We start from the raw sequence: 26726 nt of genomic DNA on the forward strand, positions 1-26726 counted from the left end.
GTTGTAAAAGTTCTAATGAAGTTTAGGTATAATAAGAAAATGGAGTTGTAAGCATGACTATTCTAATGTTCATTTGGGATTTAATTTGAATGACGGGAGGGCGAATGCTTTCTTGAGGAATTTGGCACTCTCTTTAGAGATTTAATACTTTCTCTTTCTCTTGATTTGTTACAGGTCTTCACCTTCTTCCTGTGGTCAATGTTGTGGCCTATCATTCATTAGAGGTGACCGGGTGAGGTTGGGGAGGTTTGTGGGTTATTATATCTTGCTTTTGGCCCATGAGAGGGACTGTGCCACCAAGGTACCACCAGTGACCAGGGCTGTGGCTGCTGTGGTGGGCCTGGCCCAGGAGGCCGTTTTCTACATCAGTCAAGGCTCCTGCTGACTTGTGCCATGGATCAACCAAGAGAGAAAAGTGCCGAGCGGCCCAGAGGCATAAAAGTTCCCCAGGGAAGCCGTACCGGACCCTCATCCCGACCATCTGGCTCGTCAGGCACCTCTGGCGTTCTTATGGTGGGGCCTAATTTTCGTGTGGGGAAGAAGATTGGTTGTGGGAACTTTGGTGAATTGAAACTTGGTATGTTGGGTTTGAATCTTGTATTAATTAAGGTTAGAGTTGCAGATATGGTTGAGTTAGTCATCCTTTTACAATGTTATTTTGTTTTAGGCAAGAATCTCTACACCAATGAGTATGTGGCTATTAAACTGGTAAGTGCTTGATTTTTTTTCTTCTCTATCCCCTCTGCAAATTATTTTAAGACTACTTCAGACACTTTTATTAAAACTTCCATTGTTCAAAATTATTTAGGTGGTTAGAATCAGATATTTAAACATCCAGTCTGCTGAAAGCAGGGATGTGTAACCTTTTTTTTTTAAATAAAAAAAACCTCAAACTATTCAAAATTGACCAATAATTCAGGTGTTGGTCATAAAATTAAAATATAACAGTCATTCCATTCAAAAGGTGAAACTTGTATATTCAAGTCATTCATTACACACAGACTGATATATTTCAGATGTGTCATTTTGATGATTATAACTGACAACTTGATGAAAATCCCAAAGTCAGAATCTCAGATTATTAGAATATCAATTAAGACCAATGGAAAAAGAGGATTTTTAGAAATGTTGGCCAACTGAAAAGTATGAACATGAAAAGTTTGAGCATGTACAGCACTCAATATTTAGCTGGGGCTCCTTTGGCCTGGATCACTGCAGCAATGTGGCGTGGCATGGAGTCGACACGTCTGTGGCACTGCTCAGGTGTTATGAGAGCCCGTGTTGCTCTGATGGTGGCCTTCAGCTCTTTTGAATTGTTGGGTCTGGCATATTGCATTTTCCTCTTCACAATAGCCCATAGATTTTCTATGGGGTTAAGGTCAGGTGAGTTTGCTGGCCAATCAAGAACATGAATACCATGGTCCTTAAACCAGGTACTGGTAGCTTTGGCACCGAGGTGCCAAGTCCTGTAGGGAAAATCTGGTCAGCAGCAGGAAGCATGAAGTGCTCTAAAACTCCCTGGAAGTCAGCTGCGTTGACCTTAGACCTCAGAAAACACAATGGACCAACACCAGCAGATGACAAGGCGCCCCAAATCATCTGTAGAACCTTTACACTGGAGCTCAAGCAACATGGATTCTGTGGCTCTCCTCTTCCTCCGGACTCTGGGACCTTGATTTCCAAAGGAAATGCAACATTTGCTTTCATTAGAGAACACAACTTTGGACCACTCAGCAGCAGTCCAGTCCTTTTTGCCTTTAGCCCAGGTGAGGTGCTTCTGACGCTGTTTTGGAGAGAATTGGAATGCTGTTTACATGTTTGGCTTGGCATGTTTTTCCTGTTTATTGACAGGTCATGCGTTTTAGCTCATGTCCTTATTTTTAGTGGCTTAAGCTGCAGTTTACCACAAATGTCCTGCTATTATTAATGTTTATGGTGTGGTAGCAGAGAAGTTGTGAAAAAAGAGTGGGAACACCAGTGTTTCCCTTACATAGGCGTAGCCGTGGTGGCCCGCCACGGCTGAAATCCCAGCCCCACGCCTACAAGATCCCAAGTTTTATTAATATTTTTTTTTGCGCCGTTTCCCGACGAAGCAGCGGGAACTACTCTGTTGTTGCTTGTGATCACAGCCGGAAGGCAGCAAGGAGGAGGAGGCAGGGCAGGGTGGTTACAGCTAGTGGAGCTCTCTTCACGACAACACAGACGCAGGTCGGTTCTTTGAAACGGACGTTTATTACTTGGGCTCATTGGCTTCACCGTTACACCAATACGCCGTGAGAACTGATCACGAGTGAACAATACAGACCAATTAGCAACTTTACAGTACACATATTAAGTCCAAACACGAATAAAACATTTCTCAAATGACAAATACCTCGTTGGCTCTTGTCCTGAAAAGAGGTCCTTAAGTCCTTGTGTTGCCCTTTCCTTCAGAAAACCTTTAGCTTAAATCGCTTCATGAGAGACATCTGCTCCCTCACAGTCCATGAAAAGGTCTCGTGTACTCTCGTTAAGGGTATTCTCGCGAGACACTAGCTCTTACACCTTACACATGTACATTTAAAATAAAGACATTTCAACACAACTATATATTCATGAATTTATGTAGCTTATTATAATCAGTCACCTACATCATTAAATCTACACAGAACATTTTAACAGCATTTACAGCTAGGGATGAGCCGGATACTCATTTCAGACCAGTATCCGGTACGGATAAAGCATTTTTGACGAATACGAGCATGAAACGAGTAAAACTTGTAAATATCTGTAACTGTGCTGAAGAAAAATCCTCATTGGGTAACTGACTGCCTTCACGCCCTGTGATTGGCCAGTCACATAGAGCGCCCGCCCCTCCCTACACACAAAACTGCAGCCGGGAGCTCAGTCCGTCCGGCCCATCCACGCACGCACACACACACACAGACACACAGACAGTGCACCCTAGGTTTTCAGCTCGCCTCTTTTTCGGTTGAATATTTAAAGTTACTTTTTTCGTAACGTACGTGCATTTGACAAGACAGAGCTGAAAACGGCTCGTGCATGCGTCGGTCACTGCCTCCGCTCCGGTCGGGTTTTTTTATTATTATTATTTTCTCTCTCTCTCTCACTCTCACTCTCACTCTCACTCTCACTCTCTCACCTCTCACCTCTCAATCAACATTGTTTTGTTTAACTGTGTGTGGGGAAAATGCCAACAACGTTAGGAAACAATCAGTTTAATCAAATTAAAATAAAATGGTTCTAGCATTTCATATTTCCTAGTTCCTACTGCATGAGTTCAGTTGTATTAATCCATGCACTTAAATATTAATGTTCTGATTTTACTGAAAAACTTGTTCTGTAATAGTTTCTTTACTATTATGATCAAAAATATTAATCTCAATTCTGAGGCTGCTCTGTAAATAGTTTTCAAATAAACAATACACATATCAACTTCTGATCATTCCATATCAATTTCAGATTTAAAATAATGTATTGATGTAAACCACACCCACTAATTTCCAAATAATAAGGTGCATTCATCTGTGTATGTCCTTTGATCCTCATTAGTGATATTTTCAGCACCAGAACAATGAAGCAAAGAAACAGATTCCTTAGTTTATGTTAGTAATTTTATTTATTAGGTGCGTCTGACCTTTCTATTTTTCACTGCAATGAGATCAAATCAGTGCTTCTATGGGTTGTCTCCTCTCTGCACTAGAAAATGTACTTTATTATAATGTTCACTGTAGTGCATCTTGATGAGTCTTAACAAATAAATTAAATCAAAGATGTTGGTCAATAATGCCAAATATGTAAATCTGTGTATCAGTCATTTTTATACTGACATAAAAATACTTCATTAATTCTACTAAGCAGGGGTGTAGAATGTGTTTAACAGGGCCAGCCCAGTGGTGATCTTGGACCAAAATACAGGGGGCAGAAGGAGATGTTTTTCCAGACGCCAAGAAAAACTAAATGCCAAATCCACCCTGCAAAGTGTGTCACTGAGAGTTTAAAACAAAAAATATTTTTGTGCAAATAATGGTGTATTCACCTTAAATACTAGTTATTAAACTGCAGCAGTTGCTGGATTGGTGCAGTTCAAAGTGGAATGCATCAAATAAAACAACATTAACATAAAGGTGAGACATGACATACAGCTGGAAAAATTCCTAGGGGAAACACTGGAAAACACAACTTTTTTTTTATTAGTAATGCGACATGACGGTAAATTCTTATTTCTTTGCTTTATTTTTCTCCTCATGAATAAATGCTTTCACTTCACAGGAACCAGTGAAGTCAAGGGCACCGCAGCTGCACTTAGAGTACCGGTTCTACAAAAGTCTTGGGACTACAGGTGAGATCAAAGCTTTTGTTAGCTGCTCTCTGTGTTTCATGTGGCTGTGTGATAACGATTTCCTTGTTTTGGAAGATCAGTCTAGAGATAGCATCATTTCCACAACAAGTGATTACTCGACTCAGTAACACTTGGGCTGTTTCAGCAGCTTGTTAATCTCCAGAAGGTGGTCTGCAGAGGTGCATGCATGTCTACGTAAATGTGTACAGTTTTGATTGTAGACCTTTCTGGAATACAGACAACTGCAATTAAGCAGCGTTTTTAGGGCACTTTGGTCACTCCATGTGTGCAAAGTGTGTTATAAGTAAAGCTTGATTAATTATTTACTGGTTCACTGGAATTTTTTTTACCCTCTCAAATTTTCTAAACAAATGAACTTTCTAAAACTTTTTGTGACAATTGACTCACCTACTCATAACATACGTATATTTTGACATGCACGCTACTTGGAGTAAATATCATTTGTGCAATGGAACACAGCAAACGCTACTGACCTACATGTTGTAATGGCCGGTTCCCAGTCTTATAGCTTATTATAGAAGCCTCCTTTTGATAGAAACGCTGGTCACAATGTGCACATATCAAAGCACGAGTAGTGTAAGTAAAGGAAGATAAATGATTAGTTCTCATGAATCCTAATGAGTTCTAATTACAAGAGCTAACACTTTATAAGTAACTTATTTTTCTGCTCCGTTTTAAGATGAAAATCCCACAGTTCATGGTTCTTGGAATTTTATCGTCAGAATTGTTATGAACACAACCTCTGATGTTTAGACTGAAAACTTCCATTTTACATTTAACTTTTACCATGTGGCAGACGATGATCTTCAAATAGACCCAAAGGTTCTGAGAATTCTGAAACTTGGAGCTAATCGTAGTGCCTATGGGCCTTATTTAGCCTAGTTGTTATAATTTAGTCTGCAGCAATACCTGCTATTATTATTATTATTATTGTTGTTGTTGTTGTTATTGTTTTGTCATTGAGCCTGTTTTAGCTCTCCATTATAGTCTTTGCAACTGTTGTATGTGATGGGTTTCACAGTACGGAATAAGGATTTCAGCACTAATCGTTCACACACATAACACATTTATAGACCATCTTTTTCTTCTCTCTCCCTACAAGTCTGGTCTACAGATCTCTTAACCCTGAAGGTTCCAAAAATGTCATTTTATTTTAATTTAATTTAACTTTATTTTATAAGTAGATAACCAGGTTACAACTATTTTTTCCCTGAGTTGTTTAAATAAACATAACTGTATTTCTAGTCAACTTCCTGGTGCCGTTTGTAACTATATGATTGTTGCTTTACAAATCTGTGAAGGTGTTTACAGCTGGCTTGAGTCGCGCTGAAAGGAAAAGCTGCTGTACAATAAAATATGATCCTTCGTGAGATTTTGGAGCTTCATGTGCAAATATGATAACCCAACTGGGAGTACGATCACTATTGTTTTGCAAATGCAATGGTTGGAAAAGGCCGACTGTGCGGATACTCATTAAATATTTAGAGAGCGGGTCTGCCATTCTTAGTACTAACCTAGCTCTGTCCTCTCCTCCAGATGGGATAATGTGACCTGAATAATTCTTGGCTGTGCCACATTCCTTTCAGCCAGTGGTGATGATAGTGCCTGTTTTTGTGACTTCATGTGGCTTGACTCAGAGCCTTCAGTCAGGTGTTGTTTTCTGGTGCACAAGCACCTACCACTGGATATTAATGAACTTGATTCTATTGGAACACAATAATCTCTGCCCACTGTCTACATTAGCATCATACAGTGTGAGTTACAACACTGCTCTAGTTTAATGACTTGCTAAGATGATATTTGTTTTGCTGATAAGAAAATGGTTTGTTACTGGGTGGTATGGCATCATTAAGCAGTTAAAGGTATTGTCTGGCAGGTCTCATTATGAAACACTACACCATCAACGTAACCATGGCAACTCCAAGAAGTAAAACACTCCTCAGTAAACAATTTGTTTGAGCTAAAAAGGGATTTGAGGAACCCGAGAGCATTGTTGTTGTAGAGTTTTAAAGAAAAATGAAGCCCCGCCCTATTTTAAAACTATGTCAGTCAAAGGTTTCAGCTGAGACAGCAGAGTAGTTTGTCTCTTGTCAGAGCTGGAGCTCAGATCACCAGAGACTGCACAGGGACTGTGGGGGACAGACACCTTTAGGAGCGGCTTGTTCAAAAAACATAACGATCGTGGTTTTGATCACGAGAGACTGCCCCCATATCCCCTTTATGCCGCCATTGTGAAATCTTTTATAAAAAGGAAAGAATTGTGTCACATTACCACCATTGTTTAACCACTTATAAACGACCTAAGGCTCTCACATGCCGCCACGGCATTGCGGCAAATTGACGACATTGTTTTGTAAAAACGGCTAGTGAGATTAATCTAGATTACAAAAATTAATCTATGCCCACCCCTAATTTTTATGTAATCAGCTTTATTTTGTCATGCAACATAAAGGTCTCAAAGAAATAAATTTGGCCCTTACTACCTATTAGAGGTGCACGCTTTCCCTAATTTGTTTAACCACTTATTAAAGCCCTAGAAAGTTGATGCTCAGTTAAACATTAAGCCCCTACACACACCTTTACCCCACTCTATTAATAATGCAAATGATTTTTGTCTAGTCTTTTAGCATAGTTCTGATGCACAACAAAAGTGGCACGCTCACTACAACATTCATGAAGTAAAAGTAACATTAGTGGGATGAGAGCTGAAATGTCCATCAAGACCTGTTGTGCAGCGGGCCGTCTGGCATCAAATACACCACATTGCTTATAAGCGCTATCAGGGGGCCACTCTTTTTTTAAAAACACTTTAGTTTCCTTACATTGAACAAAAAAATTACACTGACATTTCTTTATTTTACTAAACGAAGTACTCTTGGGAGGCAGAATCAGTGGTATCATGGCAGACATTGACCGACATTGACCTGTTACTGGTCTCTGTTCAGTTTTCTGCTTGGCTTCATTTCCACACTCGGCCAGTTTCAGCGCTTCAATGTGGGGCTCATTGTTTGAACTGCCAAGAATAAAATGCTTCCACGCTGTGCTTTTTCTTAACCACTCTTTGACTAAATGTAGTTGATCATGTGACGAGCTCCCCTCTTCTCTGGTTTTCGAGTAAACATTTTGATAGGGGCACTCTCGCGCCCTCTAGTTGCACAACATATATTACATTCACGCGCAGCAGAGGGGTGTGTCAAGAACTAGCAGTTATGACATTAACTGCTATTAACCAGTGAACCTATGTACCTAGCTATGTACATCCCTACTACCTATAGATATTCTACCAGAGGGCAGTAGATATGTTAAGGACCTCAAAAGACAGATTTGTGATGAAACGTTCATCATGAAAATACTACTAATACTGTATTTAGGCTTTAAGGCCAGATGTAGTTTGATGCTAATGTGTGGTATTGGTTTACAAGGGGTTCAGGTTTAAGAAAGTGAAGTAAAATTTTAAAGCGGTACACCTAAAAAATGGTGGTCGTCATTCTTAGTGCTTATATGATTTTCAAAGTTTTGGCAATCTTTTGCAAAGTTTTGTTTTCCACTTATATATGGCGGCATGTCTCAAGTCAAAGACATTTTCCACCTCCCACAGTCACCATGGTTTTAAAAGTCCTCATTCCTGTGGAACAGTTATCAGCCGACAGAGCTGTAGTGTTCAGAAACACAGCGTGGAGTACAGCATGTCTCTTACACTCACACAGACTGCAGCCATTTCTGATGCTGACGAGTCAGAAATGTGCAACACATTTAATAAAATGCAAGTTACAGGATTCTTATTTACTTGTATGTTAGACATTACTTTCATGTGTGGTGACAGATTTATCATAGCAGTTTGGTACACACAAATGTATTCATATAATCTTATTGATTCTTTTTATAATTAAATATGTTTATTTTAAAAGACAACATACCCACTTTTTGACTATTTTCAAGAATACTATTTTGATCTATTATGTCAAATATACATTTCCAGTGATTAAGTACGACCTAGTCCAATAAATCAGGGGCCGCACAAATGTTTCTTTGAATTTCTGTAAGAGGGTCGTATTAAAAGGACTTGACTGCCGTAAGAAGAGACAGTCTTTGAGTCACACTTCCACGAAGGCAGTTGGTTTGACCTGATTCATGTTTTTTGAAACAAAAATTCAGGATGTGGTCAGGATAACGACATAGTCTAGATGCCTGTAATTACAAGCAATCTAATGAAATCAAGAGGGAGCATGTGCATAAAACCTAATGTAAATTACATCATGAGTGCTCGATGGTTTGAATTTTAGCATCTAATAAACTTTAAAAATATATGTTTGTGTTTTCTGGAGAAAATTAAAATGAGGTAAACTAACGTTGCTAAATGCTTTACACTTTTTAAAAAGGGTTAAAAAGGCAAAAGCTTTCACTTCAGTGACAAAAATACAAATTAGAGTATAAAGGCACCATCACTACTAAATTTTAAATGTAGCTTTTGAGGTATTTTTGTCCTTTTTTTTTACTTTGTGTTTCCCTCTTGCAGCAGAGGGTGTGCCTCAAGTGTTTTACTTTGGGCCATGTGGAAAATACAATGCCATGGTTATGGAGCTACTGGGCCCAAGTCTAGAAGACCTCTTTGACCTTTGTGACCGGACCTTTTCACTGAAGACAGTCTTGATGATAGCGATTCAGCTGGTTGGTTTGAAGCACACTGAATCATACATTTTATTAAAACAATCTTCTGTGTGTTTGTCGGATTAGTCATTTTTAACATTTGCTATTCCACTTTCCGGAATTCTCTGCCTTGTGACCATTTTCCTCAAATAATTCTTTATTTTCATCTTAATCAGATTTCACGAATGGAGTATGTGCACTCTAAAAATCTCATCTATCGAGACGTCAAGCCTGAAAACTTTCTCATCGGACGGCAGGGGAATAAAAAGGAGCACATCATCCACATCATCGACTTTGGCCTAGCCAAGGAGTACATCGATCCTGAGACCAAAAAACACATTCCTTACCGGGAGCATAAGAGTTTGACTGGTACGGCCAGATACATGTCCATCAATACACACTTAGGCAAAGGTAAGAATGTCTCCTTGTGTGTACGTTCTAGCTTTTGTGTTCTGAAGTGTGCTTTAAGTATGGCGCTTTATTCTTGCTGTTTGTCATTGTTCTGAAATCTCTTCATACAGAGCAAAGTCGGCGAGATGACCTGGAAGCCTTGGGGCACATGTTCATGTATTTCCTCCGTGGGAGTCTGCCTTGGCAAGGGCTGAAGGTATGCCCAGTACATAAACAAGAGATGTATTAAAACTACTTTCCTTTTTCCTTGTAGCAGTCAAGAAAACCAGCTGATGCATTGACTTAGAATGCAGTGCTCAGCATAAATGAGTACACCCCCTTTACAAGTACGAATTTAATCAGTAGCTCAATCAACAAAAGAAAGATTTCCAGAATTTTCACAAGGCTGGGTTTTATTGAACAATTGGTTAACACCACAAAATTATATTAAGGTTAATAATATAACTTCTTAGATCACGTGTCAAAACACAAGGCCCGCGAGAGCTTCAAGTGTCTGAAAATAGGTCTATGCCACTTCAAAGTGTACAATGGCTTTAAACTACATTTCCCATAATGCATGACGATTGTGTTAGTAGTGCAGTGACAGTATTTCGCCTCTAGGTCACAATGTATCCACATTGGTGTTTAAATAATGCAACAAGAGAAAACAACTGTCCACAAATTATCCCAAAATGTCCAGGAAGAGAAGGATCGATACAGAAGGAAGGTGTTTCAACAAAGATGGAACATGTTGTTGCTTTAAGGAGAAAAACCGGAATGTCTTTACAGTCATTAGCATCCATGCTACTAGCATCAACGTCTGCAGCGTTACCTCCTCTGCCTCGGACAAACTGAGAACACTCCTCTAACTCAGCAAGTTGACTCAGAAGTTGGCCGACTTTGAAGCCCAGAAATAGATTTTAACCGCTCAGTAATCTGCTGCTGACAGAGAAAGCTCACCAACCAACTTCAAGACTGAGACAATTTAGCTCCAGTCAGTCTGACTCTGTAGCTGCTGTAGTGTTTATCTCTCCTCCCTGACACTCTGACCAACAGCGTGGTCCAGCTGCTCTCCATGTTCAGCAGCACAAACCTGTGTGAGCACCTGTTGTCTGTGATGAAGATGAACAGAACAACAAGCTCATTCCCCAGCTCAGAGCCAACCCCATAGGTTGCAGGTGTCTGGCTGGAACAGGTGAGCATCACAGTAAATCAGGAGGAGACTGAGCTTCAATTATTTTGGTGTAATGGACTTTTTCTGCTCCAAAGCATGAAAGTTAAAGAGAAGAGAATTACTATTTATTTATGTTGTTGGCCTGTGAAAAACAATTTCACCTACTTTAAAACAGGAACAGGAAAGATTACAGATGGAAGAATAGAATAGAAAGAGAATAGAAGTAGAATAGAAAATCCCTTTATTGTCCCTCAGTGGGGAAAGCTTGGTGTCACAGCAGCACTTACATTCATTACAGCAGAAGAGGGGAGTGAATATGAGAATAAGCATGAAAACATAAAATAGAAGTACTTGAAATATTCAGAAGTTTAAAAAATAACATAGTTAACATACAGCTCTCTATGAGCCCCGGTTAGATGCGCTACTTCTTCTGATAACTGAACTGGGCATGAACTAGTTGAAGGAATGCTGGAGGAGTTTTGTTTTTGTTTTGATCGCAAAAACAATTTCAGGCTCTACTTTTCCCTTTGTTTAGTACTCGTGTCGCTCACTGTTTACATGCTTTTGCCATCCAGCATGGTAGACCCACGTGATTAGGTGACGTCGGTGCAAAGGGTCAATAGCTGCTTCCTTGTGGAGTTGCTGGCTTTTCATCCACCTCCTTTTTCCTCAGCAGAAGAGCAGAAGCTTAATTGTCTCTGCCCTGTTTGAACTTTAAGGGCTTATATGGACAGGACTGCTGGTTTCAGAAAATCAGACCAGTTGTTTGTTTCTTGGGCCACAGCCCATAAAGGTAAACCTGTGTCTCGCCAGAGACTGGCACACTGGATTGTAGAAGCGGTAAGCCTTTCATATAGGTGTAAGAGTGCTGAACCCCCTGTGGGGGTGAGGGCCCAATCTACAAGGAGCATGGCCACATCTTGGGCCCTGTTTTGTGGTGTGTCAGTCCAAGATATCTGTGCAGCAGCTAGCTGGCCCACACCTCTAACTTTTGTGCGGTTTTACAGGCTGGATGTGTCTCAACTTTTACTGGAGCATTCAGTGCTGGAGGCAGGATGCACAGCGTCTGCCCAGTGGTTAAGCAGTTTTTTGCTGCAGCTCGCTTCGGGATGGACATGCAATCCGGGAGTGGGCCATATCTCCCACAGTAAAACACCGAACAAAGTTAGGAAAAAGAACGTAGGATTACATTATGTAAACCCCGGTTCTTTGATAACAGAGTGGGGTGTTTCACCAACAATTGCCTTCTTGCATTAACAGCAGGAAATCTTACGAATAAGTAGGAGGGGTTGGTTGGCCTTGGATATACTGGGTGGGCGGAGCCTGGGCACAGCACAACCGGTCTGTCAGGGACAGACGTGATGCCATTGGAGCTTTCATAGTTGGTCACGCCAGGGCGATTCCCATAGTGAAATGCCTCACTCTGTTATCAAAGAACCGGGGTTTACACCCTACGGTTTTCTGACAACTGTGGTGGGGTGTACTCATTTATGCTGATCACTATAGTTACATTTGGCATACTTGGGGCAAGACGATAAAAAAGTAAAGCAATCTGCATAAAGACTTGGTTTTAATGAAGTAGTTGCTTGATCTGAACTTAGGCAACGTGCACACAGCTGGGTTATTGTAAAACCAAATATCCTCCTGTGCCCATTTAGGGAAAAAAAACTTTGGTCCACGCTAGTTCATGTTCAGCAAAAGATCCAGAGCATTGTGAATCATATTTATAGGCATGCCAAGCCTGTAGGTGGCAGTAGTTCCTCAAATCTTTGCAGTCTTTGGAGAAAAAAAAATCCTTAGACATAGAGGCGGGCAATAACAATCATTGACAATGTTCTTCGCCTCTGGCGTTCTACATAGATCAGTAATTGAGTTTTTAAAACAAGCGAGTGTGAACACAGATGACACATGCTATCAGGGCATTTTTGTCACTGGTAGTGACGTATCAAAACCTAAAGCCTTGTTTATGTCCTCAAACAAATGCTGAAAACGGAGAATTCACTGTTCTCCACTCTGGTCTGAGTTTTTGAAAGAATAATTTTTGGTAATGTTGAACTTTATTTGTGTGTGGATAATGGGCCAAAACGTAGGGTCTTAGTGCATGTAACTTATTATCATTATCATTATTAGCTGTTTATTGAGCAACAAGTGTGTGTTTGGAAAGAATCAGAAACCAAAAAGAAATATTTTCTCATTCCTGATTACTGTGAGACTTCAGCTAAAAAGCACCCGCTGAAACCTTTGGAGTCCACGCCTGGACTTTGACCTTGTGAAAAATCTGTTGGCAGGAAAGTGATCATAGTTGTAGCCTCGGCTCATGGGCAGAATGCTCTAAATTGTTTACAAACGTACCCTTATTAAGTTGGTGATTTTTTTCTGTTACTGACTTGTCACAAAATACTGAAATATCTTTTTTAATTTAGGTTGCATAAAAATACTTATCAAGCGTCATTGATTACATTTAAAATGTTGTCAGCCAACATGAATGAAGTAGGCGGGATTCCTGGATGATGATGATGTACAGTACTAGCCTGTCAATTCAATTTTATTTATATAGCGCCAAATCTTGACAAGAGTCGTCTCAAGGCACTTCACATAATAAACATTCCAATTCAGGTCAGTTCATTAAGCCAATCAGAAATAATGTTTCCTATATAAGGAACCCAGCAAACTGCATCAAGTCACTGACTAGTGTCAGTGACTTTACAGCAATCCTCATACTAAGCAAGCATATATCGACAGTGGAGAGGGAAAACTCCCTTTTAACAGGAAGAAACCTCCAGAGAATCCTGGCTCAGTAGAAGCAGCCATCCTCCAGGACTCGCTGGGGATCGAGAAGACAGAGCAGGCACACACACACACACACACACACACAAAGTAATGTGTCCATAGTTATATTGTGATTTCTTAGTAAATATTCTATTTGGTGAGAGATAAACTTTATTGTATTTATCCTAGTGGCTCTATAATTAAACGGATAAACTAGTAGTAGCACATCCAACGTCAAGGAAAGCAAAAAGTTATTATCAGGAGAGGGAGAATGTTTAAGTGGTTAGCAGCAGTGTGCTAGATGATGGCCCCCTCCATGAGGTCACCACAGCTCAGCAGAACATCATTGTAGCTTGTAGAAAATAATAGGTAGAGCAGATTGTAGAAGAAAGTAGTAGAGTGTAAAGTGGTCAGTGTATCCTCCAGCAGTCTACGCCTATAGCAGCATAACTACAGAGATAACTCTACATAATCTATCCTATTTAGATGGAGGCATGTTGGAGGCAGGGCAAGGGAGAGCCGTCTTTACCGACTGTACACTCCACTTCCCTCTACTCTCCCACTTGTCCAGATTTAGGCTAACATCAGATTTTAACCATAGGCCCTATCAAATAAAAATGTTTTAAGCCTAGTCTTAAAAGTAGACAAGGTGTCTGCCTCACGGACTAAAGCTGGGAGCTGGTTCCACAGGAGAGGAGCCTGATGACTAAAAGATCTGTCTCCCATCCTAATTTTAGATATTCTGGGAACCACCAGTAAACCTGCAGTCTGAGAGCGAAGTGCTCGGTTAGGAACGTATGGAACAATCAGATCACTGATGTATGATGGAGCTTGATTATTAAGAGCTTTATATGTGAGAAGAAGGATCTTAAAATCTATTCTGAATTCAACAGGTAGCCAATGTAGGGAAGCTAAGACAGGAGAGATGATCTCTCTTTTTAATTCTCATCAGAACTCTAGCTGCAGCATTTTGTACAAGCTGAAGACTTTTAACTACATTCTGTGGAGTTCCTGAGAGTAATGAATTACAATAATCCAGTCTTGATGTAATAAATGCATGAACTAGTTTTTCAGCATCACTCCTGGAAAGGATGCTTCTAATCTTAGCAATATTCCGAAGGTGGAAAAAGGAAATCCTACAAACCTGTTTAACCTGGGATTTGAATGACATGTCCTGGTCAAAGATAACACCAAGGTTCCTTACTTTGTTCTCAGAGATTAATGTAATGCCATTCAGGTCAGGTGATTGACTAAGCAGTTAGCTTTTCTGGATTTCTGGTCCAAAGATGAGAACTTCTGTCTTGTCTTGATTTAAAAGCAAAAAGTTTAGAGTCATCCAATTTTTTATGTCCTCAAGACAAGCCTGTAATCTACCCAACCGATTAGGTTCATCAGGGTTAATGGATAAATATAGCTGAGTATCGTCAGCATAACAGTGGAAGTTTATCCCATGCTGTCTAATGATTTTACCAATTGGGAGCATATACATAGTAAAAAGAATTTGTCCAAGCACTGAACCCTGTGGTACTACACAAGTAACCCTGGAGTATGAAGACGATTTGTCATGTACATTTACAAAATGAAATCTGTCAGACAGGTAGGATTTAAACCATCCTAGCACTGTTCCTTTGATCCCTACAACATGTTCAAGTCTTTCTAAAAGAACATTGTGATCAACTGTGTCAAAGACAGCACTGAGATCTAACAAGACTAGAACAGACACAAGATTCTTATCTGAGGCCATGAGAATATCATTTGTAATTCTCACTAACGCAGATTCAGTGCTGTGATACTCTCTAAAACCAGACTGAAATTCCTCAAACAGGGCATTAGTGTTTAAATGCTCACGTACTTGGATGGCCACTATTTTCTCCAGGACTTTGGATAAAAATGGAAGGTTAGATATTGGTCTATAATTCATTGGGTCATCTGGATCCAGAGAAGACTTCTTAAGTGAAGGTTTGATTACAGCAACCTTAAAATCTTGTGGTACATATCCATTTACTAAGTATAGATCGATTATATCTAGAATGGGGGCAGTAACCAAAGGAAATGCATCTTTAAATAATTTGGTTGGGATTGGATCCAAAATGCAAGTTGAAGGTTTAGATGAAGCTAATGTTTTTGATAACTGAAAGCTCAAATGGATCAAAACGGTTCAAGCACAGATGAGGTTCTGAAGCTGCCTCACTTACTGAGGAAGAAGAAGTCGCATTAGGGAGAATGCTTAAGATTTTGTTTCTAATAGAATTAATTTTACTTGTGAAAAATCCCATAAAGTCATTGCTGCTGAGGGCTAAGGGAATAGATGGCTCAGAGCTTAGATTCTGTAAGTTTAGCAACTGTACTGAAAAGAAATTTAGGATTATGCTTATTCTCCTCAATTAATGCTGAGAAATAAGCAGTTCTAGTTTGTCGAAGCTTATTTTTATAAAGCACAAGACTATTTTTCCAGGATAGGTAGGCCTCCTCATGGTGCGTAGAGCGCCATGTTCTCTCCAATTTCCTAGAGTTTTGTTTTAAGGCTCGTAAATGAGAATTAAACCAGGGAGCCAACTTCCTGTCCCTAATTACCTTCTTTTTTAAAGTGGCAACATCATCTAATGCCACACGTAAAGAGGAATTAACATGATGAACTAAGGCATCAATTTGTGAGGGGCTAGAACTGAAAATATTGCCCTCTGCTACGTTCCTCTGAGATGCTGAGGACAGTAAAGATGGAACAGTTGATTTAAAAGATGCAACTGCGTTGTCAGATAGAGACCGACTATAGTGAAATTTACTTTCATGTCTCGAGAACTCGGTTATAAAAAACTCAAAGGTTATCAGAAAGTGGTCCGAGAGGACTGGATTATGTGGAAAGATCGTTATTTCCTCACACTCTATGCCATAAGTCAGTACAAGGTCTAATGTATGATGGCAGAGTGGGTGGAGCTATGGATTCTTTGAGTAAAACCAATTGAGTCTAAGATATTACTAAAGGCTACATTGAGGCTATCATTTTCAATGTCCACATGTATGTTAAAATCCCCCACTACAATGACCTCATCAGTTTTTAGCACCAAATCAGATAAAAAAATCAGAGATCTGATCCAAAAACTCAGAGTAAGGGCCTGGTGGACAATACAAAACTACAAACGAGTGGTTTTACAGTTTTGCAATCTGGATTAGGAAAACTAAGAATAAGATGTTCGAAAGAACTGTAGCTATTAATTGGTAAGGGATTGATTAATAAGTCTGAATGAAAAATGGTTGCTACTCCTCCTCCTCGCCCTGTACTTTGAGCAATATGATGATTTAAATAATTTGAAGGAGTCGACTCGTTTAAACTAACATAGTCCTCTTGCTGCAGCCAGGATTCTGTGAGAGAGCAAAGAGATCTGATTATCACAAATCAAGTCATTAACTAACAAAGTCTTAGAAAAAATTGATCTAATGTTCAACAACCCACATTTAATCTTTCTAGTTTTCTGCTCAGTTGAATTTGTTCTAATATTTATGAGATTTCCATGATTTGCTTTATTAAGCCTGATATTTAATCGGTGTGGTTTTGGCCGTGGGCAGGACACTGTCTCTATGGGGTAGTGGGTGGGTAACAGTACAGAAGCTGCAGAGGGGTGGGTTAAACTACGACTGCTTCCTGGTCTGGACCCTGGGTTGTCATGGAGGACTAAAAAAACTGGCCATGTTCCTAGAAAGAAGAGCTGCTCCATCCAAAGAGGGATGGATGTCATCTCTTCAAATCAGACCAGGTTTTCCCCAAAAAGTTTTCCAATTATCAATGTAGCCCACGTTGTTTTCAGGACACCACCTAGACAACCAGCGGTTGAAGGACAGCATGAGGCTAAACATGTCGTCACTGGTCCGATCAGGCAGGGGGCCAGAGAAAATTACGGAGTCCGACATTGTTTTGGCAAACTTACACACCGAAGCAACATTAATTTTAGTGACCTCCGATTGGCGTAACCGGGTGTCGTTACCGCCAGCGTGAATAACAATCTTACTGTATTTACGCTTATCCTTAGCCAGCAGTTTCAGATAAGATTTAATGTTGCCTGGTCTGGCCCCAGGTAAACATTTAACTATGGTTGCTGGAGTCTCTAATGCCACGTTTCTGACTACGGAGCTGCCATGATCAGAGTCGGCTTGTCAGTGGGTGCGTCACTGAGCGGGGAAAATCTATTATAAACGTGGATGGGTTGGTGGTGGCCCACGGGCTGGGTTCTGTGCTTCCTGTGTACCGTCACCCAGCCGGCCTGAGGTCCCGGCTGCTCGGGTTCTGCTGGAGGATTGCTACGGGGTTGTTCTGAGCTAGTTACCCCCGCGCTAGCTAAGTAGCTACGGCTGTTTACGGATTTTTCAACAGCGCAGAGCCGGGACCCCAATTCTGACACCCTCATCTCCAAAGCTACAAAAATACTACATTTATTACACGTACCATTATCACTAAAGGAGGCAGAGGAGTAACTAAACATCTGACACAGAGAGCAAGAGATAGGAGACGGAGAAGCAGAGACAGAAGTAGCCATAGCCGTGCTGAGGCTAAGCTAACTGGACGAGCAAACTGTTCAACACCAAATAAACTGCGTGCAAACTCAAATGGTTCCCTAAAAGCTAAGTGGAACAACAGAAAATGTGTGTTTTAGCTTGCTTATGTGCTACAATAACTCAGCGATATCCTAGTACAGAGAAATTAAATCAGTTTTAACGAGCCCCAAACACCAAACGGCTACACGTATTGCAACACTGAAAACAGGAAACGCCTTACCGCCAGGTGCAGCCATCCTACATATGTAGTCTGGTCACGACTCATGGAATAACCCAGTCATGGAGCAGAATCGACAGTTGTCTCTATCAAATGGTCTCCACACGCAATTGGGCAGTCATGGGACCAGATCAGACAACGTGACATATTCATCGATTTGGAAATCAGTCAGTGGTCCAGTCCACATACACTGTTGAAGAAGATGCATCCTTTTTTCAAATAAATGACGGAAGTACCTTTATCTGCTCATGCCTCAAAGAAAAGCTCAAATCTACTTGATACAAAGTTAATACCAAAGCTGTTTCCAACAAGCACTGTTCCTGAGCCAGCGCCATCTTTGTAGTTTTTCCTCCATCACAGCTCTGGTGCTCAGCCCTCCCGGTGTCTCTCTACAAACATGGAGCACTGTGATTGGTGTGAAACAAAACTGTTCAGGCCATTGATAATCCTGCAGAGCAAGATCTTTGTACTACTGCTACAGTTTGTCTCAATTTCAGGGGCTATCATAGGTTAGCCTTAGGTTACATGAATTGATCTGGTGGATTCTGTAAATGTCAGCTGACTGAGCTCATTCCTATAACAACAAACTAAACTAACAGTGTTCTTTAAATGTGTTGCTGGCATCAAATTAGTTTATTATGAATTGAAGTTAGTAATTTAGTCTTCATATGCACTCTTGGCACCAGCTGTGCCTGAAAATTATGTGAAGCAGTTAAAGCTAAATAGAAAGCAGCAGCAGTGTGGTTGGAAAACGAATCTATCTAATCAGTGGTATCAAACGGATTGTATGGTTATAGCAGTAATCTTCCATTGATGGCTCCTGGGACAAATCTGACCTGTGAGCTCATCCCATCTTGCCCACAAAGAAATAAATTATTAATAAATGACTCACAAATTGATGTAGGAATCTGTTGTCGATGATTGGCTTAGACAGTCAGGTAGCTGGTCCACAGGAGGTTAGCAGACCAGGCAGGGATACTAATGCACAGCATGTAGAGGATGGGCTTTTGAGCATGTAAAGCATCGTGTTCCTGACATCCTGACCACTGTAAGACAGACATGCTGCACTATAGGTTCTAGGTTAGAACTCAAATGCTAACAGTTTGCATCAATGAGCCGGACAGATGGTGATTAGCATTGGTACATGCTACTGTTGCAAGTGTTGTTTTGCAGTTGGAACACAATTACACTTTAAAGGTCCAAAAAGTTTGTCTGAGCTTAGTAAAGCCAAAAATGAGCCTTACATAAACCTCTGAATAACTGAATAAGCTGTGGGTGCTTTTCTTAATGTAATAATATTATAGTCAAAGCTCACCAAAACCATAGCAAATTCTATTTATGTCCGCACAAATAGAAACAAATAATACTTACTGCCTATAGTTGCCTAAAATATTTCTAATTGAAACTGGGCCCCACACTGCTTAAAAAGTAGCTGTTAGGTTATTAAACACCTTCTCAGCTCCACCACTGCAGCAAAGGCTTATTTTATCTCATGTGCAACACGGTTTAAGCCTGAATGATGTTTTTACCTTTTGTTTCAAGTTGTGTTTTACTGATAAACAAAAATTTTAAACCTGTTTAACCCAACACTTCCTTTGTCTCTTCCTGTGTCAAAATCATACCAAAAAACATGCTTAATATTCACTAATATACACAAACTACCCACGTACGTAACAGGAAGAGGCTCATCTAAACGATAGAATCCACATATCCTCCCTCAACAACACCCAATGCCAACAATAAGTGAAACGGCCATAAAAACACGCCAACTACAACGATAGAGAAAAACACACCATAGCGCAATGCAGTAGGGTCCTATCATCAGCAGCATTTGTTTAAATTAAAGCTCAGACTCTCCTCTTTCCAACAATATAAGTATCATGTTCAAAACTCACAGAGCTAACTGCTAACACAGGAACAAATCAAAGCCGTTTTCATGATGAGAAAAGCGTGAACCCTAACTAACCCTGATCAAAGTAATTCTGGGCTTTTTGTTCCCCCGGCGAGTACAGCTTGCAAGGCATTCATTAATACCAGTTTTTAATCCCTGTTGTTTTATTTTACCTTTTTATGTTTACTCTGTTCACCCATATTTATAATCCATATTTGGTATATTTATTTAACTCTAAAGGGACTACATCTAATTACATTAATTTTGTTTCAACAATGACAAACATATTAATCCATTTAAAATCTTGTTCTTGATAATATGTCACTGTAATTGCTTCTGCTGGTGATTTTGGGTAGAAACATCTAGTCTTGACTGTTTCTTGTGGATTTTGTTTAGGCTGACACATTAAAAGAAAGATACCAGAAGATTGGGGACACAAAGAGAAACACTCCTATTGAGGTCCTCTGTGAGAACTTTCCAGGTATGCTCCTGGGTTTTCAGTATAAAATGCTGGCGTGTTGTACTTGTATGATAATTCAAATCAGATGGTGCAATAAGCTGTTTTTGTTTTGTTCCCTTCAGAGGAAATGGCCACATATCTACGGTATGTGCGGCGATTAGACTTCTTTGAAAAACCAGACTATGAATATCTGAGGACTTTGTTTACCGAACTGTTCGAGAGGAAAGGATACACCTTCGACTACACTTACGACTGGGTTGGAAGGCAGATAGTAAGTGGCACATGTTAGATTTTAAGTCGGCCTGCACAGGATTCTGTTAATGATACTATCACCCCTCTCAGCCCACACCAGTGGGATCTGTCCATGTAGATTCTGGTGCAGCTGGTGCCACAAGAGAAAGCCATCCTCACCGGGACAGACCCTCGCAGCACCCACCAGTTAGAAATCAGGTGAGTTTTGTCTCAGCGGCAGCAACAAGGAGAGGCCGTAGACTAAAACCCGTCAGTCACTTCATTAATCAGTATTCATGATGGCTTTTAGCATCGTTTCAAAAAGGTAATTTACATGCAGGTCAAAATCTCCATGACAATCGGAAGCTTTAGCATTTATAAAAATCGTCCGAAATGGTCCTTAAACTTTATTTTAGCCTTGATAGAAGGTGGTAGTTTTTTTTTTTTTTTTTACATCCACTCAATTGAACTGTTTGAACTGTTATCGTTGATGATTGGAGGTGCTCATTTTTTCCAGTTTTTTTCCCAATGATGTCCTGTCTGTTTTCTGAAATAAAAGTCTGCAGCTACACAAACACTAGCCGTTAGCGCGTCCGCATGCTATTGTGCGTCTATTCCAGCAACATCATTGGTCCAACTCTTACTATCGTCAGCTGTTCATTGATTCTTTGTATTGAAGGTTTGTATCGACTCATTATTATTTCAGGATAAATACCGCTATTGCCTAATCGCCCAGCTCTACGATTAACCTCCCCCTGTCCTGTTCTGGACTCCACTACAGGTTTTACCTCACCTGCTGAAGTCCGTCCACCTACGAGTTTCTGCATTATTATAACTTTTCACAGCAATTTTAAATTGATGACCAGCAGTAATTTGAAACCAACTCAACTTTACAGATTAGAAGTTTGCTATTAACGGTCTTTACTATTAAACACAGAAATAAGAAAGCTTCAGCTACTCCTATTTACTATAACTGCCAACATGTTGGCAAAGAAATAAGGAAATGTTTCCTCAACAATCTCCAGTGAGTCTTTGATGTAATATTCCAGAAAGTGTCAACGAGACGCATCGACTTTACACTCCAAACGTGGCTTTCAGGTGTCTGCGTTGCAGTGGTGCTGTGGTGGAGCGAAAGCTCTGCTTTGCCCTCATCATTCACATTAGAGATGAGCATGTCTGTGGATTAGCACGTATTACATGTTTTTATTACTATTCGTGGTTGCCCTTTCTTTATGAATTCACTGCTCTCATTCTGCTCTTGTTAATCAGTGCTATAACAGTAAATAGGTTTATGTCTATTGAGGTTAGTACCAGAGTTTGAGTTGTTGGAGCTTATGCCCATTTGGCTTTACGCTCTTTAGTTTCTGATGCAGTTCTCTGGCTGAAGCCTTGCTTTGATTTTAATTCACGCTTTTATTTATTTATTCTCCATTTTTCTTTTTTTTTTTCATGCTGCTTTGCATGGTACCTTGTCACACACTCCCAAATGCCCATCTTTCCTAACTCAATTATTCCATCACTCCCACTCCTCCTCCCTCCTCCATTGCACTTCCAATCCCACCTCCTCTTCACATCCCCAATGCAACCCCTGACTCCTGAGCAGACCGCAGTCTCAGATCGGCGAGGAGCATGGGAGGTGCAACCCACGCGACAAGCAAACTCTTCCTATCTGACCTCTCACCTGGCAGCGGACAGGCACGGGGGCTCAGTGCAGGTACATAACCCTCACCTGATCAGCCAGCAGCCCCACCCAATGTCCATGGAGTCTGTCTCATGGATCTAATCCAAGACAACAGAATATCTACCGTATGTGCCTGTAGATGAATGCTAAGGAGTAATGCTTTACCTCTTAGAGAAAATGTTTTTCTGAATCTTGTCTGCATTTATTCCTAATCTTGACAGATATTTTGGTGGAATTGGAAGATGAAATATTTGTTAATGGGCTGTTCCAAGTCCAGTTTAACAAAGGGTAAAAAGAGTTTCTTGATCAAATATAAGCTTGTTTATATTAGAATTTTTTTTAAAGCAAAATCTCTTATAATACAGCTAAGAATTAATCAGAAGTTAGCATCTTAATATTTCTAGTGGCTCGGTGTGAGACAGATCTACAACCATTTACCTCTCAAACTCCCTTACTCCTGGCTGAGAAATGTTGTTTTTATTTTATTTATTGTTTTGCTCCACCATATGCATGTCATCTGGTGCCACCCACCCCAGATGTTGACGGTGTAATTTTTGGCTTTAGAAGCTGTTGCATCTGTGATCCTATGCTTAAAATGAAGACACCTGTTGCATGGATGGATGGATGGTCTCAGCCAGCTCAGTGCATGCTGTTAAAGTTGTAAATGGTTGTTCTTCTCCAAGGAACATCAATGAGTAATTTAGACTTTTTGTCCTTACCAGTGATTTTCAGACTGTCCAAGTTTTGGATCAAAAGTATGATGTGTTTACACTGGTTACCTGCTTCCTGTTGTACAAAAACCACTTCTGCTGCACTTGTGTCAAAGTCTAAAATCTACAAACGCTCTCCTATTGAGGACAAAAACTGCTCGGAACACTTAACTTTATCTACAAAGTTTTGTGTTATATGAATATTTCCCGTACACCCGCGCACACAGGAAAGAAAAATTCCATTTTGAACTTCTACTCTGTTAGCTTAGTTGACTTAGTGCATGCTGTGGAAAGTTTCAACTATAATGTTCTCATTTATGCACATTGTTTTCCTTTTTTCCCCAACAAACTGGTTCCAGCGCTAAAGCAAGGCAAGAGTCTGCATAGAACCAACTCTTTTTGTTTTCTTCAATTCAGTTTATTTGTAAAGCACAAGATCGTGACAAGAGTCGTGCTAAAGCACTTCACACTGTAAACATTCCAGTAAAAAGTTTCCTATATAAGGAACCCAGCAGGTTGCATCAAGTCACCGAGTCTTTACAGCAATCCTCATACTAATCAAGCATTTAGCGACAGTGGAGAGGAAAACTCCCTTTTAACAGGAAGAAACCTCCAGAGGATCCTGGCTCAGTATAAGCAGCCATCCTCCACGACTCACTGGGGATGGAGAAGACAGAGCAGACTCACACAATATATACCAAGTAGTGTTTCTATGGCTACAGTGTGATTTCTTAGTGGATATTTTATTTAGAGAAAATCTTTATTGTGTTTAACTGAGTGAATTTACAATTTCAAAATCAACAGGTGGACTAGTAGTAGCACATTCTATGTTAAAGAAAGTAAAATGTTATTAGGAGAGGGAGAAGGTTGAGTGGTTTGTTCAGGCTCTAGCTCCAATTTTTGCACATTTTGAGATGTAAAAAATAGCTTGTGCTAAATAATTAAAACAAATGAGTATGACAAGTCAGATAAAACACATAATTCTTACAATAGAGTGTGTGATTAGATGCAAAGACTATTTCAAACCTTTCATAGTGATTTTTATTAGTTTAGAGGTGAAGTTGGATATTACATAGGAGAAATTTTAACTTTGATATTTTAATCTGAAAGATGATAAAATATCAGGTTAACTTGCAGAGTCACTGCTGTGGTTCTATGTGACTTTAAAGGAAAAATAATTGATGCATACGTGTGTGCACATACCCAACACGTTTTAATAATAGTCATTCGCTCAGGCAGACTACTGATGCAACCATAAACAGGTGTTTAGCTTTATTATTAATTCTGGTGTGTTATTCCAATACTCCAAACACTCTCACACACACACACACACACACGTGTCCTTTCCTGTTGTTTAAAATACTTCCCATTATGTTCATTAGAGGAAATTGGCGTGTTTATGCAGAGAAAACCAGCCTGGACCACCAATCCCTGTTTTAGTGATGTTGCTGTTTTTGGGTTCAGTCACTGAACTGGTCAGCAGTAACACCTGTCTGTGCTCCAGGTGGTCATTTCACCCAACGGGGAGCTGAATGCAGACGATCCACTGGGCCATTCCAGCGCTCCGATAACGACTCAGGCAGAGGTGGAAGTGGTCGATGAGGCCAAGTATGTGTCATTCGGCCTCTACGCCTCTCATTCATGTCCATCTGTTGCTCCTCCTTCCTTCCTCACTCTTCCAACCTCTGTCTCTCTCACCACATCTTGACGTGATGTGGAGTTGTGACAGTTGCAAGCCCACAGCTGTCATGTTGCTCCTACGTCTGTTGCTTCTCTGTGATGATCTCAGTTAATTTTTCTAAATGAGCAAACGCTCCTTGGCTGTTGCAGCTCGTCAAGATTAGAAACGTAGCTGCTTTGTTGTCCTCAAGTTCCTCACCATAGATCAACCTGATCGTTTAATTCTCCAAATAACTACTGTCAGAATCTGTTTAAAACACAGACTCGTTATTCTGAGGTGAAATTTTATCCATCAAAAATCAACGTTTTCAGCGTTATCGATTTTACAGAACTTTTTTTGTTTTAATAACTTTTGTACTTTTGTCTGAAACGAAGTGTTTTTCCTACGTTTTTTAGGTCGTATATTATTTGACTCAACCTAATTCTAATTTATTGAAATTTGACATTTCGTTAAAAGTCATTTTAAATGAGTTTGTGTAAAAATTAATTGTCTTTGCCAAGAAATCATCTAATTTAGTTTAGGAGACTAAATAAAACCAACGTTTTAAAGTTTTCACGGTAAGTTTCTTTTAAACCTCTTTACAGAGTGAATGAATGTTCTAAGCTTTGAAGAGCTGAATTAGATTCCTCAGCAGAATTCAGAGAAAGCAAACAAACTTTTATCAGAATAAAATGTCTTTGGAGGTTTTTCTTGTTTTAGTTACAGTTTTAGGCTCCGTTGAGTATTTGATGAGAGCTAGGGTGGAACTGGGTCATGTTTTCTCTGGTTGTAGGGTAGGTAAGGTTGTGGGGTTCTATGTAGTCCTCTTTTAAACGTTCTGGTAAACATGAAGTTCTGCAAACCCTTTTTATTCCTCTTCCAGTGTGTGTCTCACCTCTGTGTGTGTGTGTGTGTGTGTGTACGTTTGTGTGGCATGTGCCCCCTCCCAGACCCATCAACTTAGTCGTACTGTTATTAACCCTTCTTTCTTTTCTCTTGACACTCTTTCCTCTCTTCCTGTAGCTGCGTGAAAATGCTCAACCTGTGGTGAGTCCCTCTCTGCTTGTCCACATCATACTCATGGGACAGGGAGTGGACCAGCCGAGGCCAGGCCCAGTGGAGTTGATGACTAAATTTAACTGGACTCTCACTGGTTCAGTAGGACTGTAAACCCCAGAGGAGCAAAACTAAGCTCTTGTGTTTTTAGATTTGACTTTTGAAACCACCTAACAGAATTAATTTGAGCAAAGATTTTGCTGATCTTTTCCTTAATCGTCTAATGGTTCAATTTCCTTTTCTTTAGTAAATGTAGCTTTGGATTATTGCTGTATTGTTGTATAATTTGCTATTGATGAACTAGTGTGAGAGGACCCAGTCACTGTCCTATGTCCTGAGCCGCATCTTCTTCTGTCTTTGTATGGTTTTACCTGTGAAGTCATCATGTCTTGTGCTTTTTGTGTTCACTTTCTAATTATTATTGTTTGTAAACAAGAAATGTGGTCTTCAGTTTGAAGTTCCTGTCATGTGTATGGAATCAACAGGAGATGCATAAGGATTACTATTTAGAATCAGAAGTTTTTATTGCCATATGTGTGCCAAGTCACAACATTAGGAAATTGCTGCGGTATTTAGTGGAAGTATTTTACCGAATGCATAACATAACTATCCCAATTTGAAGAAGTAATGAAAGCATCTTGCTTGTTTTTGCTCTTTCTTTTGCTTCCCTTGGAGCCTTTGTGATGCACACATGATGTCATCTTTGTCTGTCTGCAGGTGCTGCTGTTTCTTCAGGAGAAAACGGAAGAAGAACACATCAAGACACAAATGATGACCATCACCAGACTGAAACGTCACTTACGTCCGGCTCAGTCGATTGTGATTTCAGAAATCAAGGCGGTCCCTTTCAGAATAAAAAGAGGGACTCAACTGAAAGATCACTTTGAATTGATCTCTGCTGGGATCTGATAAAAATGCTTTGAGATGTA

The 26726-nt window shown here is 40.1% G+C and overlaps 1 protein-coding gene across 5 annotated transcripts; it reads left to right on the forward strand.

Moving 5' to 3' along the window:
• The first annotated feature begins 212 nt into the window (after positions 1 to 212).
• On the forward strand, positions 213 to 26726 carry csnk1g1 (casein kinase 1, gamma 1). Of its 5 annotated transcripts, XM_015953648.3 has the most exons (13): positions 213 to 577; positions 668 to 708; positions 4273 to 4342; positions 8880 to 9031; positions 9187 to 9421; positions 9532 to 9617; positions 20396 to 20480; positions 20582 to 20730; positions 20802 to 20909; positions 22294 to 22404; positions 24586 to 24689; positions 25765 to 25788; positions 26515 to 26726. In XM_015953648.3, exons 1-13 carry the CDS (start codon positions 394 to 396, stop codon positions 26567 to 26569), a joined length of 1404 nt encoding a protein of 467 aa, XP_015809134.1. In that variant the 5' UTR covers positions 213 to 393; the 3' UTR covers positions 26570 to 26726. The 5 variants fall into 5 exon arrangements, with proteins under 5 accessions (XP_015809134.1, XP_015809135.1, XP_015809137.1 ...); XM_015953649.3 differs by lacking the exon at positions 25765 to 25788; XM_015953651.3 differs by lacking the exon at positions 22294 to 22404.

The sequence above is a fragment of the Nothobranchius furzeri genome, chromosome 9, assembly GCF_043380555.1.
Source record: "Nothobranchius furzeri strain GRZ-AD chromosome 9, NfurGRZ-RIMD1, whole genome shotgun sequence".
Classification (NCBI taxonomy): domain Eukaryota; kingdom Metazoa; phylum Chordata; class Actinopteri; order Cyprinodontiformes; family Nothobranchiidae; genus Nothobranchius; species Nothobranchius furzeri.

Excerpts from the sequence above, each read along its gene's own strand:
- csnk1g1 (XM_015953648.3), top strand. The coding sequence starts at position 394 with ATGGATCAACCAAGAGAGAAAAGTGCCGAGCGGCCCAGAGGCATAAAA. Across the intron at positions 20,731-20,801 it reads ACTGGGTTGGAAGGCAGATA|CCCACACCAGTGGGATCTGT; the intron begins GTAAGTGGCACA and ends CACCCCTCTCAG. Across the intron at positions 20,910-22,293 it reads ACCCACCAGTTAGAAATCAG|ACCGCAGTCTCAGATCGGCG; the intron begins GTGAGTTTTGTC and ends ACTCCTGAGCAG.